Source organism: Xenopus laevis, chromosome 4S, assembly GCF_017654675.1.
Source record: "Xenopus laevis strain J_2021 chromosome 4S, Xenopus_laevis_v10.1, whole genome shotgun sequence".
NCBI lineage: Eukaryota > Metazoa > Chordata > Amphibia > Anura > Pipidae > Xenopus > Xenopus laevis.
In genome coordinates, this window is record NC_054378.1 from 56593979 (window position 1) to 56611133 (window position 17155).

The following is a 17155-nucleotide window of genomic DNA, read 5'->3' on the forward strand; positions in this document are numbered from 1 at the left end:
GGCTCTCTTCAACCTCCAATCAGCAGAATACCAAAAGGGATTGCTGAACACCTCAGATAACCAGCGTTAATGAGTGGGGAAAAAACAGAAAATAATATAGTGTAGTACCATTCACACGATCAGAGTGTTCATAATCAGTGTGCCCCTTCTGATAAATATAGTAAAGTGAAGTGAATATAATTACATCACATCAGTGACTGTGTGTAAGAGGGATTAGAGTAGTATCAATACCCATTCAAAACTAAAAAAGTTATCCCAAAACTCCATATTGTATTAAAAAATATAGTCTTTATTCTTTATAGGCATGCCTATGATTAAATACCAGGAGGTATGAAACGCGTAAGGCGGAATACCATGTGGTCTGTATACCTATCCTCTTAACATGATTTTTGAATGAAGACTATATTTTTTAATATAATATGGAGTTTTGGGATAACTTTTTTGGTTTTGAATGAGTTTACCCTTGTGAACTTGGGGTATATAATGGGCTCTTGTTTACAGTCTATGTGGAGATTAGCATCTCATTATATAAATTTTTTCCTATGTAGTATCAATACCCACACTAGAATAAATGCGTTGATTCTAGCGGTCAATTATACTCACAAAAGCACATATGATTAAGGCGTTAATCAGAATATGAGTACTTGATCACCACTTGCGGTCTGCACTGAATACTAACAAAGGTGCGCTATAGGGAGACAGGGACGGCCGTTCTTTCCTGTCTAGTTTGCTATCATCTGCTCTTTAATACTATAACACGGTTTCGAATTCAATTATGTGGGACTTTAAAGAGTAACATAGTAACATTGTAAGTTAGGTTGAAAAAAGACACACGTCCATCAAGTTCAACCTTTTTACTTTTTTTAACCTGCCTTACTGCCAGTTGAACCAGAGAGGAAGCCTCTCCAATTTGCCTCAGAGGGGGAACTAATTCCTTCCTGACTCCAAAATGGCAATCTGACTAGTCCCTGGATCAACTTGTACTATGAGCTATTTTCCATAACCCTGTATTCCCTCACTTGCTAAACAGCTATCCAACTCCCTCTTAAAGCTATCTAATGTATCAGCCTGTATAACTGATACAGGGAGAGAATGCCACATCTTCACAGCTCTCTCTGTAAAAAAAAAAAAAAAAACCCTTCAGAATATTGAGGTTGAACCTCTTTTCTTCTAATCGGAATGGGTGACCTTGTGTCAGCTGGAAAGACCTACTGGTAAATAAATCATTAGAGAGATTACTATATGATCCCCTTATATATTTATACATAGTTATCATATCTCCCCTTAAGCGCCTCTTCTCCAGCGTGAACATCTCCAATTTGGCCAGTCTTTCCTCATAGCTAAGATTTTCCATAACGAGTGACTACCCGGAAGCATTGTCACCGCTCTTGGAGGAAGCCTTTTAGTGAAACGCGTCAGTGGTGAGCAAAGAGGTGCGGAAGAGTGAGATTCGGAAGCAGACACATGAGCTAGTGGAACCTGAGAGACGCTAAAGAGAGTAATACAGCGTGATTGCAGGGACTGCCTTTGATTTTATATGCGTTTTATTGAGAACACTTGTGATTGTCATTTTAAATATTTATTAAACATTGTTCAACGCTCCTCCCCCTGCCCACATAAGAAGATCACAAGTGGTGATCAAGTACTTGTATTCTGATTAATGCCTTAATCATAGGTGCTTTTGTGAGTATAATCGACCGCTAGAATCAACGCATTTATTCTAGTGTGGGTATTGATACTACCCTAATCCCTCTTACACGCAGTTACTTGTTGCACGTGTGATGTAATTATATTCACCCCACTATATCTATCAGAAGGGGCACACTGATTAAACTTCCTCTGAACACGATGGGTGTGAATCGTATTTAAGATACTACACTATTATTATTTTTTATTTTTTCAGTTTTTTTCCCCACTCATTATAGCTGGTTATTTGAGATGTGCAGGGATCCCCATTGGAATTCTACATATTTATTGTTATTGCTGCTTTTTATTACTCATCTTTCTATGTAAGTCTTTCCTATTCGTATTCCGGTTTCTCATTCCAATCAATGCATGGTTGCTAGGGTAAAAAGCTAAATAACTCAAAAAGCCACAAATAATAAAAAATTAAAACCAATTGCAAACTGTCTCAGAATAAAAGTTAATGTAAAGGTGAACAACTTGTTCGCTTATAAAGACAGATGATTAAAAATGGAACCAAAAATGAAATGAAAATAGTATATGGGGGTTATATAAAAGGGAGCTGCAGCCACGGTTTATGTTTGTAGTGATTAATGCAACAGCACACTTCTAACACTGAAAAATACATCTTCCAAGTGCAGCTCTGATACTCCTGACCCTCTTTCATATAAGTCAGAAATGTTGTTTTACTACTAGGAACTGATCTGTCTCTTCAAAAGAAATAACAGTTGAAGTGGTGAGCAGGATATACCATATGCTTCATTATCATAAAAAATCTTGTAATGTTAGTGGTAATATCTGACAAAGTTTGTTTCCTTGGCTTAGACAGACAATTTATACGGGAGATAAAAAAAACACAGAGCAGAGCTGGAAATAAACACTAGACTAGCTGAAACTCATACAGGGAGCTCATCCCAGTGCAGCATTGGTAGTAGGCAAGTCCATTATAAGGTGCTCAGAATCTTACAGCATCACATGGAAATCTGCAAGCCAAGTGCACAGGGTTGGAAAATGATAATTGCTCTGCTTCACTATGGAGCACAGCGTGAATACCTTAAGTCTGCTACAGTTTACATGAATCCAGCGGTTGCCTGGGGAGACAAAGGTGTCAATCAACCAAACATACACTGAACTATCCCAAACAGAATAATCCCTAGGGAAACAACAGCTTTCAATAGTTGTCTGTGGCGTGCCCTCTGCCCATGGTGGGTCATACATAAAGTGGATTCTCCTCTTTTATAACAAGGTGCTTTTAAACTCCAGGACTCCTGGAAATCCACAGGCTTTATTTGCATATCTGTCTTCTTAAAAACATTACCAGAATTATAATGTCTGCAAAGTTTTTTGTTTCAAAGAAACAGAGAGAGCAGAGAACACAAGTTCTTGGGTAGGTTAAATCTGGCATTGCAGCATGTCCTGGCCAAGGCAAAGAATTCATACTTCAGCTCAGGCAGAAAATTCTTTCAAGAGAATGAATGCAAAACATGTGTGGTGCACTGCTTTTCTTGAATAAAATAGGTTAAAAACTTCTTCATCTAGTGCGCCACACACTGCTTATTCATGCTCTTTTCAGTACATGCTAAATAACCATGTCATCACAAGAGGATTTGTTTCATGTGCTCTGTAGAATCCTGAGAACCCACCGTAGGGGGCGCGAGGCATTCTGCTGTACAGTCTTTCATGAAGTTCATCATACAGAAACCTCAGAGGACTTTGCCAGCCCCAGTGCCTGCACTAAGTCATCACTCAATCCACTCTTTAGGGTTCTTCTCACTGAAAGAGAAAGCAGAAAGGCAGGTATAGCAGTAGCTCCCGACAAATATGCAAAAATGCAAGTGTTAACATAAACTGATCAAATCCAATGACTGACCGAGTAATTACCTTTATAGTTCAGCACATAACAGGGATAAATAGTTTGCAGAGCTTTACATGTAACTATTCACCAAGTAGGCGTATTATAGCTGCAAAAAGCTGAACAGAAAAATAGTTTGAAATCAACTAGTAATGGGTTCAGGGGCCATAGTGGTTTGAAAAGGCGGAGAAATGGAAGAAACAGCATTTAAATTCATCATTAGAATGAAAAGCGACTGTTAATCTTAACTAAGAGAATGAAAAAAAATGACCAAAAATGTTTATTAATACATTTCTGTAAATATGTGTTTAGCTAAGTGTTAAATATTGAATAAAGTCTTATAAAATAGTGAATACTGGATTTTACACATTATTCTGGCATACAAACCTAGCTTTGTAATAAATATGGAATTACGTGAAAAGGAATCTCTTCATTCTTTTTCCATGCTGCGTCTACAGCAGAGCTTTATAAATAGCCAATATATTTTACAATGACTTTTTAGTGATTTATTTAACTCATTGTAGATACCCATAACTAACTATATACGTACACTGTACAGAAACCATGCATATTAAATATTTGCATTGTACTTCAGGGTTTGTTTTTTATTAGTTTGAGAAAAAAAGACAAAAAAACTAGGTTAACAGACTTAGGGAGAAAGTAATGCAAAGAGAGCAAATTTGCATGTTGCAATGGCATATTCTTTATTAGGCTTTTATTGCGAATCTTATTTGTGCATTGCAAACCTTAAACACTTTTTTCTTAAAGATGGTGTAAACTTTTGAAGCAAACATAACAACTTTTTCATTAAGAAGCAGTGGAGTAACTAGAGTGCATCGAGCCCCCCTGCAAAAAAATCTTCAGAGGGGCCCGGGATACTCCGATCCCAATCCTCCCGCCCACTTCCCATCCCGCCTCCACCCACCCACATCCCATCTCTGCCCCACCCTGACTCCGCCTATGAAGCAATCCAACTCCAGCCGGACTTGCTTCCCACTTCCTCGCTGGTGTGAGAGAGCGGCTGGGGAGGAAGATTTTTTAATTAGCTATAGAGGAAGCAGACCCTACTCTTTTTGCAGCTAATGTGAGATACTCACATGATTTTCTGTTTGCTCTGGATCTCTTTCGTTCCTTGGGAGCCACAACTCTTGGATTAGGGTTTTGGGTCACAGATTGTACCAGACGGTCCATAATCTCATCTGAGGCATCTACAGGGGAAGACCCAGATTCAGCCTTCCTTGCTGAGACTTCGGGAGGGCTGCAACGACTTAAACCTAAAGAGGGATTGAATTTAAAGGAAAGCGTTATCTTTGTACCATAACATATTCTATGTATTCTAAATATTAGACAGGATAAAACAAAGATCTTTTTTGCATTGGCACTGAAGCTACAGGGAGTGATAAGAGATCTGGTATACCTGGACCAGACAGGATTTATGTCAGCCAGGGCAACTGATATAAATATTAGACATCTTTTTAATAATCTCTGGATCTGGCATCAAAACATGGTTAATGGAATAGCGGTAGCTTTAGACACGGAGAAAGTATCTGATACGTTATAATGGCCCTATCTGTGGGAAGTCCTCAGCCGTTTTGGCCTAGGGCCCAGATTCATATGCTGGGTCAAGGCACTTTACGCATGACCCCAGGCCAAAGTCCTAGCTCTGATCCAATTACTGACAAATTTTGCCAAATATTAAAGGTCAATTATGAGAAGTCACTAATCTTTCCCATTGATAACTTCTCACAGAATAGCCTGCACACTATTGCCCAGCTCAGGGTGATGTTTCAATTTATGTACCTAGGGATACAGAGCCACAAGGACCTGAAATTATATAAACAATTACATTTATATGGTCTGGGGAATGACCCTGGCTGGCCTTATAGACACAACAAGCCCCACTAACAGGTGGAAGGCTGGCCCTGCCAAACTTTCAGGTACTTTTTCCAGTAACTAGATTTTGTACACTAGTGGTTAGTACCACATCTAGATAACTGGGCACTTGTGTTGGACCGTCTATAGTGGGTTCCCTAAAGGCCATCTCTAATTTAACCTTACAGGGGTGTATATACTGTACCTCCCCATTAAAACAGTGGTTGAATCATTTCAGATAGTGCTTAAAGGAATTAAAACACTGGGCAATATTATAGCTGATGGGGAGTGTAAACGAGTCAATGTTCTCCAAGCTGAATACCAACACCCAGATACCTGCAGCTGAAACACACCTACCAGCCCCAATTACCATGTAGGCCAATAGTGGTCACTGACACTAATCTGGAGCTATAACTCCGCTGAGTGGATTTGGCCAAAGCCCTAACCTATATATGTACATTATATTAATGGAGCTGAATACCACCAAACTGAATAAGGCTCGACAGCAATGGTGTGGGGATATTCCAGAACTAGATGACGACATGTGGAAGGATACCCTAACTTTAGTGCCCCAATTAACTATTTTAGTACAGATAGATATATACAGACCAAATGCCTCAACAGAGTATACCTCATTCCATAAAGGCTAGCTAGGATATTCCCTGGGGATTCTGACCATTTTTCCAAGTGCCTTAATGCTGTGAGAACCTTTTTCCATATCATCTGGGAATGTCCAGTGATACAGCGATGATGGTGAAAAGTGCTTAATTGTGCTTTATAATAAACTGTCACCCAGCATATGTGTCCTGAGTAACACAGAAACTCTACAGCTGAGGCCCCCCTGCTAGTCCCCTGCTAGGCTATTACACTGGTAATCCACAGGACCACATTCACTGAACTTCTGGTAAAAAGCCTATAAATGATTCCCATCCCAAGTTGTTTTTTTAAGGGGAAGTTAGGACAAATATTTCAAATGTGATACTGTTATGAAAAAGAAAATATCTTCACGCATGAGAATGAAATGCTGGAGCACTAAACAGATGTGTATAGAGGAAAATAACATTCCAACTCTTTCCCATGCTCATTATTAATTGTTTCCCTTCATCACATTACAGAAATAAACACTAGTCCAAATGAACAAACAATCAAAAAAAAAAAGATCATACTTCGGACGCCTCTGCTTCTGCGAGTTTGAGTTTCCCCTGCAGAGATGAGTAGGTTGGTCATGTTTTCATGTCCTTCTTCAGATGTCTGATTTTGTAGTCTAGATGAAGTAGCAGACGTTAAGTTATTCTCCACACTGCCAGCAGCTGTGGAAAATTTAGCTGTCTGTGAAAAAAAGCACTGGACCATCAGAAAACACTATCATATTATTGTGTGTAAATGTGAAAAGAGAGAGTTGTAGAGTAAATGACTGTACTCAAGGGAAGTGTTTTGGTATGAAATGTAAAATCCTTTTGCACTGACATTACTCACCACTATGGACGAACAATGTAGGGAGTTAAGAGCCTCAGCTCCTCACAGACATTGTTCTGCCACTCAATGAAAACAAAATATTTTTTTATTCCCATCTGGACAGACATTTATGGGAAAACAGATGACTCTTTCAAAACATGCATAAAATTGAGAAGAATATCACCAACAGAAGAGAATTCGCCTACTCTTGTGACATTGATTAATACCTATTTAGGCAGAAAATTAAGTGCACTTTTACTTCTTCTACTAATAATCTTTACCCTTAAAGGGGACATATAAGCCCCCTATGGTAATTAAAAGTTACACAGCAGGATTACCAGATGCTGTATTTGCTGCATCACATCCAGCCCCAGGCTCCATGACAGCAATTGCCAAGCAGAAGAATTTATGCTGGTAGCCAGGACCAGGTCAGCTTCAGGCAATCATACATCTGCTCAGCAATCACAGCTGTGGAGCCTTAGCCAGATTCTGAGGGATATCATATCTATCAGAAAACTTCTATTTAGTAACTGAAGGAACTGGGTAATGGCAAGAATCCTGCATAATTCAAAGAATATAAAACAAAGCTGGGCTGAAGTTTAGATTCTGGATGCCAGTTTAACAGACCATGTAAACCAAATAAAATATTTGGAAATGTATTGTGTAAATGTATTTCACAATGGAAAGGGTGAATAGAAATAAAAAATAACTATACATTTAAAATGCTCTACTTAGATTATAACCATAATTCTCACATAAATATCTATCTTACATTTTTGTGTGTGCATTTTCTGTATGGCATTAAAAAGTCACAATTCTATTAGATATTGCGTACACATTTATTTGCACGTTTTAGCAAGGTAATCTTGTTTTCTAATCTCTGGATAAAGAAGTTTAGTAAAGTGATTTGTATGCCATCTGTTTTATATTAATCTTCCAAGAAAACAACCACATTTTTATCCCCAAAACGTGGACTAAAGAAACAAAACACTTGACATGTAGGGCCCTCACAAATCATTTTTATTTGCTTTAATAATGATTTTATGTAAATGCAAAAATGCATTTTTTGTTTTTTTTCATGGGCAACCCATGCTAGAATACAAAATTCTACTAGCCAGGTTAAGCCATTTAAATAAAACAGTAACAACTTCAACTAATATTTAAGTCACCTGATTATACTGTACATGAGAGAATAGATAAATAGCATGTTGTACTTTTGGCTGCTTTTAGTTCAGCCACAACTACACAATTTATAAACGCCTTAATTTTATTTTAATGGTTTGGTATGTATTGATTAACCAAATCTACAAGGTGGCGTATTCATCGAAATCGATCAGGAGAATATGTTGGCATTCCTGCAAATGCTCCAGGCAAAACCAGTCCATTCAGCATTCCTGTTACTTTTGTCTCTTGAAGTCTGAATCTGACCTGCAGGTGTCTATGGGAGGAGAATACAGATAACGGAGACCTGGCTGCCACATTTATTAAGTAGACACCCCTCCATAAGCAAGAAATATACAGCTTTCTTATAATGTAAACCTTTTGTTTATGTCAATTGAAGGTATAAGTATTAAAAATTAAACAACAGTGCCCTAATAATTGCAACAAATGCACCGTGCCAGAGAGACTGTAGTGATCTACAGTTTTATATGAAACTTTAACAGCACATATACCCAACCGTATAACAATGTAAAATTGCTCATTCACATTAACTTGTGTTTTAGATTTAGCATTTTTTGAAAGTGCTAATATTACTGTTCTGTCCCAGCAAGAGCAAGAGAGAACAGCAAAATTTACTGTTGAAAAAAAGCATCTCCTGAAGCTTTTTGAGCAGGAAAGTATCAGGAGACGCCATGTTATTAGCATATAAAGCAAAATATCCTGAAATGGATCCATAAGTGTCAAGAATGAAACTCTGGGCAAGTTTACTTTGCTATAAAGGTGGTTATATGTCCCCTGTAATGTAGTTTTAATGTTAAATTGTTTACCTCTGTAATCATTCTGCCACGTGTTTTGTTTCTCTCTCTGTAAGCTGCTCGTTTTTGCTTCTGCTGTAGGACCCTTTCTCTTGTAGTTCTATACTCCAGTGCAAATTCACTGACGATCTTGCAGAATCTTGTAATCTTTGTGTCTCTGGCAGAGGAGTAAGTGTAGCCCAGGTACAGCAAGAAAGAACGGAACCTGCCATAAAGTGATATAATTAATGCTGACTTGCTCTTAAAAACATTAATCATGGAGAAAAAATAAAACTGTACAATGTTCATTCCCAGAAAAAGTGAAGGAAAGGCTTTTCCAAACTCATACTGCTTGCCAAGAACTTTTGCATTTCTACTCCATTACTCGGCATTGGAACACATAATGCCTCCATAAACATCATTTTCATTTCATGTACTTATTTTTTTTTTTTTTATCTCACATATTGAACCGTTTGCTAATTCTTCTTGAGTTGCACAAGTTTCCCATGGGCTTGTATTGAATGGATTTACTAAACCAGCTTGAGAATTCTCAAGCAAACACATCCCGAACTTTAGGTTTGAAATTGTGGGGAGCATAGTGACTGTCTGCCGTACCCTGCCGTAGACAGTACTGAGAAATGTTAGAACAAAATAAAATAAAACACTAACTAAAATAACATTTAATGCAATCTTACAGGCTGTGTTATAAACAAGACTATGTTAAAGGTCTGACCTGTTTAGAATTCTCCTATAAACAATTTTGAGGATGACAATCTTTTCAGTGCAGCTTTTTAAGAAGTCAGTCATTTTGTTCTTCAGTCCAGGTTTGATCTCATGTTTGGCAATGACCTTCAGGCTCTCCCAAGATTCCCTGCATCTCTTCTCCAACTGAATCAAAGTATCTGCCAGCTCATCAAAGTCTACCTGGCAAAGACATTATTCAAAGAATGTTGAAAATGAATAAAAGGAACACACACTAGTATTCTTAGTTCTTGGCTAAATGCCAGCAAGTGCATATACTTAATAATGTAGAGATTGCTTCCCGCATTCAGCAAGGTAACAGATACAATTTCAATAGAATTCAGAGACAGCAGAGAAGTACTCAGATAAAAAATAAACCTTGTCCTAACTGGCTGGGCACCACACATCCACTAATTTTCCTTCCAATGTTTTGCTCTTAACCATGTGAAGGAGTGTTTTACTTACATTGTACAGTGAGATAAGGGGTGGGGAGGAGTTTAGTTATGTTAATTGTTTTCAAAGTTTGTACCATAAATACTGGCAGGTTGGGGGCGTGGCCAACCACGCAGCTACACGGCCGCATTTTTCTGAAATCTTGGGGCTCCAGCCTTAATCCTGCACCATATACCCTGCTTAACCCACCATCCACCTACCTAAGCACTACAGGAGGGTTGGGGAGCAGCCCGGTAGTCCTCCTTGCCACTCCGACTCCTCTAGCACTTAAATCGGCTGAGATCCGGTTGGGACCTAGCGGTTCACCTGAAGCCGCGGCCTCGTGTGATTGCGGACCCGCCCGCAGCCCTACCATCGGCGCGGTTCTATATATAGAACTCCGGACGGCAAAGAAACAAAGTATAACAGTGGGGTGAGTAGGATTGGAGCCCTGGGGACCCATCTACAGCCAGCAGCAGCCCATACCTAGCTGTACTGACTCTCAAGGCCCCTGTACACAGTGCCTCATGTGCAGCACGACGCTCTATGGGTGTATGCTCCCCATTCACAGCATACCTCTTATGCACGCCTGAAGGATAGTGGCCTCATATAGAGTCTGGGAATGCCATAAGGACCCTGCCATACCCCATGCTGGAGTCCTGCTACTTCGCAAGGAAACTGCCCTGGGGTCTGCAATTTGGCTGCTACAAGGCAGGACCCACATTAGCTCCTCACTTGGAGTAGCTGCCCAAGCCTATACAAAGCAGCCATTATAAGAATACCGGGACTATATCATAGAGTCCGCGCACTCCACACCTGAGTTGAATGACTGAACCCCTGATACCTATATCTATTTTCCAGGGAGTAAACTGCAGGCATCATGAAACTATCCTTCTCTTTAGCTACATGCCTGATTGAGGCTTAGAGACCAAGTCTTGGGGTGGATGCACGCTGTTTGAACTGATACTGAATCCGTGTGCCCAGTACACAATAGCCTCTAACGACTTGCTGTCGACTTACCTAATCGTATAATATTCCTGTAACAGGGGTGGCGCGTCCACACGCGAGCAGGATGGAAGCATAATAGATTAGCTCCGTGCCCGTGCTCAATTTATCCTGACATAACCCGGTTCCCAGCGGGGATAACGATTTCTGAAGGAACCACAGACGTAACTGAAGACTGATACAACTCTCGATGGCGAGCACAAAAAAGAATCGCGACGGCGCTCGCAACTCCGCTGTACCCATAAACACAGCACACAAGTCTCATAGTGCATCTGAAAGCGCTGGCCGCAGAAATATTGCAGCATCCACGGCTAAGAAATTGGGGAGATATGCCAGAGACCAGATGGAGACAAGCACAGCTCAAGACGCTGGAGATGCTGCCACTCCTCCGGCTTCTCCATATAACTCCCCTGCACTCTCCCCATACCATGACCAAAGTGAGGACTCTCTACAAGCTACACCAGTCCAGCCTACGCTAGCAGAGTTAATGGCACTTATTTCTACTAACCATGCAGTCACAATTAGCAAGTTTGATGACCTCAAAGCAGATCTCGCCTTACTTAAGCATGATGTGCAGAAAATCAGAGAGCGCACCACGGAAGCAGAAAGGCGCATCAGCACTCTGGAAGACACTATAGCTCCCATACCTGACAATATCCACAGTATGACGCAGCAAATAAGAGATCTCACGGCAAAAACAGACGACATGGAGAATCGCTTGCGCAGGAACAATATCCGGCTGGTGGGCCTTCCTGAAAGGGCGGAGGGGGGTAATCCTGAACTGTTTGTCGAGAATTGGCTCAAGGAAAAGCTGGGAGCCGAGTCTTTCTCCTCCTCCTTCATAGTTGAGAGGGCGCATAGAATTCCTGCCCGCCCCCCTCTGCCAGGTGCACCTCCGAGGCCTCTCATTGCACGTCTTCTAAATTACAGAGACCGCGACCGAGCACTCTCCGAAGCCAGGAAGCGACAGGAAATTATACACGACAATACAAAAGTATCCATTTACCCTGATTTTTCCATTGAAGTTCGCAAACAACGCCTGAAATTTACCGAAGCCAAGAGAAGATTACGTCAGCATAATTTGCCCTACGCTATGCTCTTCCCGGCCAGATTAAGGGTCCAGGAGAATGATCACACACATTTTTTCACAAGACCAGAAGATGCAATTCATTGGATCGAGTCAAAAGCCAATAGATCACCACGACGTTAAAGCATTAGTTTGGGCAGTACCTACAACCTTCAGTTTGCCAGCTTCGTTGGGAATGTATTCTTTACCTGTGAGCACGGGACACGATGTTCATTAGACTCATAGTCTTCATATTCCTGCTAAGACAGCAGCTGTAACCATAAGTATATTTGTTCTTTTTTTTTTGGGGCGATAAATCCACTTCTAATGTTGCGGTCAGTGGTGGATGGGGTGGGGGCAAGGGTATGTTTTTGGGTTAAGTTTTTTCCCCCGTTTTTCCTTACCTGCTTTTTCTCTCAATGTGTGGGGTATCAGTACTTGTATTTACAAATTGTGTTATGTAAGACTGTACTTTGGTGGCCTTTACTAGGCCTTTATATCTTCTATAGTATACAATGGCTAGTTTGAATGTTATGTCTTGGAATGTCAGGGGTCTTGGCAGCGCTATAAAGCGTAGCTTGGTGTTTCAATTTGTAAAACAACACAATCCTCATATAGTGTTCCTCCAGGAAACCCACTTAGACGGCAGCAAGCTTATGACACTTAAAAAACGTTGGGTGACAGCACCATACCATGCCACGTACTCAACCTATTCGAGAGGAGTTACAATCCTGGTGCACAGAACATGTCCCTTTACCCTGCTGCATCTAATATCTGACCCAGAGGGCAGATTCCTGATAGTTCAAGCCCGCATTACGGGATCCTTAATTACCCTGGTCAATGTCTATGTCCCTCCACCGTTCTCAGATGCAATACTATATACTATTATGTATAAGATAGCTAACCTACCTGATGCCCCGCTTTTGTTAATAGGAGACTTTAACGCAGTATTGGATGAACAAATTGACAGACTACCTATACCCTCCCGCACAGATAACGCCTTTCATAGATGGTTTGATGCATTTGGGCTTAAAGACTTGTGGAGATATAGGAACCCAGGGATTGCTCAATTCACATGTTACAACCAAGCACATTTTACCCTATCACGCATTGATATGGCCCTAGGTTCACCTGAGGTCAATCAGATGGTGTTGGACATTCGACATCTCACAAGGGGGATATCAGATCACTCCCCCATCTTAGTGAGCCTACAAATGGGGAGGGAGGCAAGCAATAGTATCTGGAGACTGAGTCAATACTGGGTTACTCATACAGATCTATGTGGTCACATTGAATCTAGTATTAAAGAATTTTTACGTATAAATGAGCATACAGCTGAATACCCGGTAGTATGGGATGCTCTCAAAGCATAAGGGGGGAATATATTGTGCACATCAAGCGCCTCAATATACAAAATAGGCTAGAGTTGGCCAATCTCACACAAACAGTGGTGGATCTGGAGAAGGCCTATATCCAAACTCCCAATGAGAATACCAGAACAGCTTGGCAACTCTCCCAAACTAAGCTGTTAATAGCTCAGACGGAAGGGGTCAAAAAGTCGCATATATACCACAGAGCAAATCTGTTAGAAACTGGGGATAAGTCGGGGAAATTATTAGCCCAACTAGCGAGGGACCCAACTCATACTACCACAATACCGGGCACACGAGATGAACAGGGGATTGTTCACACACACCCAGGGGAAATAAATGCTGCCTTCTTTAGCTATTACCAATCCTTATACAAGACTAAATTAACTATACCGGAATAAGTTATCCAAGAGTATATCCATGACATTGATATGTCCCCCCTGCCACACACCGACAGCGATAATTTGAATATGCCCATAACTGACCAAGAAGTAACCGAGGCCATCAACTCCTTTACATCTGGGAAAACCCCCGGCCTAGATGGCTTACCCATGGAGTGGTATAGAAGGTTCAGTCCGCTTTTAGCGCCATGCCTAGCAAAAATTTTCAATGCCATTTGTGATAATGGTACCCTCCCAATTTCTACCAACAGTTCTTTGATTATCCTGATATTAAAACCGGGTAAAGACCCCACGCAATGTTCATCATATCGGCCTATATCGCTTATAAATAGTGATGCAAAAATATTGGCTAAAGTGCTGGCCCGGAGGTTATCCCCTATCCTTCCTGCCATTATTCACCCAGATCAGTCCGGATTTATCCCGGGTAGATCAGCGGATATTAACCTCAGGAGGCTTTATACTAATCTGGCAATCAAACACGACAACTCAGGCGAAAGAGTCATTGCCTCATTAGACAATGAGAAAGCTTTCGACTCGGTTGAGTGGGCGTACCTTTGGTCTATCATGTCATATCTCAGATTCTCTGTTAACTTCCTGAAATGGACGAAAGCCTTATATAATGCTCCTACAGCATGTGTTAAAACTAATCACAATGTCTCCTCCAAATTTGCCCTCACCCGGGGCACGAGGCAGGGATGTCCGCTGTCCCCCTTGCTTTTTGCCATTGCGATGGAACCATTGGCCTGCCTAATCAGGGAGTCCCCTGAAATTGTTGGACTTAAATTGGGCCCGCAAACAGAAAAATTGTCCTTGTTTGCGGATGATGCACTTCTATATCTGGCAAATCCTACCTCCGACTTAGAGGCGGCCCTGTCTATTATCAACAAACACACAACTTATTCTGGCTTAAAAATCAATTGGGCAAAATCGAATTTGTTCTTTATCGATACCCCTAACTCTCCAACATCGACTGATCTGAAAGGGCTGCAGTTGGCTCCATCCTTTAAATATCTTGGGATTACTATCCATAAAGATTTTAAACTATTTGTGGATCTTAATCTCCAACCTTTGATGCTCACCCTGGAAAATAAAATCAAAGCCTGGGATAAGCTGCCTCTGTCTTTAGTGGGACGCATTAATCTATTTAAAATGGTTATGTTACCAAAATTTTTATATATCTTCCGAAAAACCCCTGTCAGTGTCCCCTCACTCTTCTTCCAGAAACTTAAGTCGCTCCTGACACATCTATATTGGGGGGCTACCCAACCCAGGGTAAAGACAACGAAACTGCAACTCCCCGCAGACAAAGGGAGTCTGGCAGCACCCAACATGTTTTTATATTATCTAGCAGCTAGGTTAACGACTGCATGGTGGTGGGCCTCTCCGACAAGGGAAAACCCATCTACTACTTTGGAGGCACGGGTGATAGGATCATATGAAGGACTTAAAAACTTGTTATATAGAGGCATTACCCATTCTCGCAACATTACAGTGCCAATGAAAGCTGTGGTGCAGGCCTGGCGTACAGCTCTTCAGTTATTCCCGAGACCTCCCAACCACATGTTACCTTACGCCCCCCTTTGGTGTAACCCGAACCTACCACAGGTACAAACAGTGCCAGACCCTCAGCTGTGGGCCAGTTTCAATATTAAGTATGTTAAGGATGTTTGTGTAAATGGTGCTATCTGTGATTTCCAGTATTTGAAAGACAAGTTCCATGTTCCGAACTATATGTTATTTAGGTTTTTTCAGTTGAGGCATGCCTTATCCGCCCAAGTCACGGGCCACTCCGTTGACACATCCTCGAGACGCATAGAAGACGGGCTACACAACCCTCGGCTAACTAAACCACTGTCTATGTTTTATGCCCAACTAATTTTGTCTTACTCAATCTCAGACCTTACTCCTCTTCGCCACTGGTCACAACACATTCCTTGTATAACTGAGGATGTTTGGCTAGCTGTTCTAGACTCACACCAAGAGTATTTGGTTGCAGCTAGAGACAAATTACTGCAATTTAAGGTTCTGCACAGGACCTATCTCACTCCCTCCAGACTACATAAAATCTCAATGCAATACTCGGAAGAATGCCCCAAATGCCACCAGACCCCGGCAAATTTTATGCACATGTTTTGGTCATGTAGCAAAATACACCAGTTCTGGAACTCTGTTACGGACTACACATCCGAGGTTATAAACATCCCAATTAAACTTGACCCGTTGATTATGTTACTTAACCAAGTGGAGGACTTGGCCCCAACAAGGGCAATTAGGACTCTCTTAGCAATTTTATATACTACGGCCAAAAAATGTATAGCTATGAAGTGGAAGGCCCACGACCCCCCCTCACTTGTCATGTGGCAGAAGCAAGTTAATTCAGTAATTCCTCTTTACAAGCTGATATATATTAGAAGAGGGTGCCCTGAAAAGTTTAAAAAGACATGGGACAAATGGCTAGAGGCTCAACCAACTCTCACAGTATAAGGTAAATTATGAGATCACATGAAGAGTATACAGGGATATAAATATTCCTAATCTTAGATAATCCCCCCTGTGATCTACTAAATGGTCACCTCAGAAGGTACAGCGATGCAAGGAACCATGCAAAGTGTCACTGATTCCCGCATGTTCTTTAGTCGGATTAAGCAGGTGTTAAAATCCCTCCCTGTAAAGCTGGCCATAGACGCAAAGATCCGATCGTACGAATCGTGGATTCGTACGATTTTCGGACCGTGTGTGGAGAGTCCCGACATTTTTCGTCCGTCGGAGATCGGTCGTTTGGTCGATCGGACAGGTTAGAAAAAAATTTCTGTCGGCTGCCGATAATATCTCTGCATGTATTGCCGATCGTGCGATTTTCAGAGGGAGACTGTCACTAGTGTTGTCAGACATAAGTATCGTACGATTGCCGTCAGGGGCAGAACATTGGGTGATCTGTTCTTATTTGATCGGAAAGGTAAAGACTTTGATCTGAATGGTTAGTGGAGGGTCAGGAGATGGGAAAGTCCGATCGTACGTTGATTCGTACGATCGGATCTTTGCGTCTATGGCCAGCTTTAGTTTAGTTAAGGTATAAGTATGAGTCCTTGCGGCAATTGGGTGAGCAACTCGTTGCATATACAAACTCCTTAACCGTCTCAATACCCACTTACCCAATACACAAGGTAGACACTGCGAGGTGTTAGATTAGTTGAAACCTGCGAATTGTATGCTTTGCCTGCTAACATTGTTTGTACTGTATTCACTTGTTATGTGACTTTGCAATACCTACCTGTGTCACACTGCTGTTATTCTGATATACTTAATAAACTTGAATTGTTAAA

At 41.2% G+C, this 17155-nt stretch overlaps 1 protein-coding gene across 1 annotated transcript in view; it reads right to left on the reverse strand.

The window, feature by feature from the left end:
- Nucleotides 1-2949: 2949 nt before the first annotated feature.
- The window catches only part of fhod1.S (formin homology 2 domain containing 1 S homeolog), a 92114-nt gene continuing 77908 nt past the window's right edge, over nt 2950-17155 (reverse strand). The window contains exons 19-23 of the mRNA XM_018260652.2: nt 9551-9741; nt 8851-9043; nt 6574-6736; nt 4633-4809; nt 2950-3456 (exon numbers count right to left, since the gene is read on the reverse strand). Of these exons, the coding sequence (XP_018116141.1) occupies nt 3374-3456; nt 4633-4809; nt 6574-6736; nt 8851-9043; nt 9551-9741 (807 nt within the window). The 3' untranslated portion in view covers nt 2950-3373. The remainder of the gene's footprint in view (nt 3457-4632; nt 4810-6573; nt 6737-8850; nt 9044-9550; nt 9742-17155) is intronic.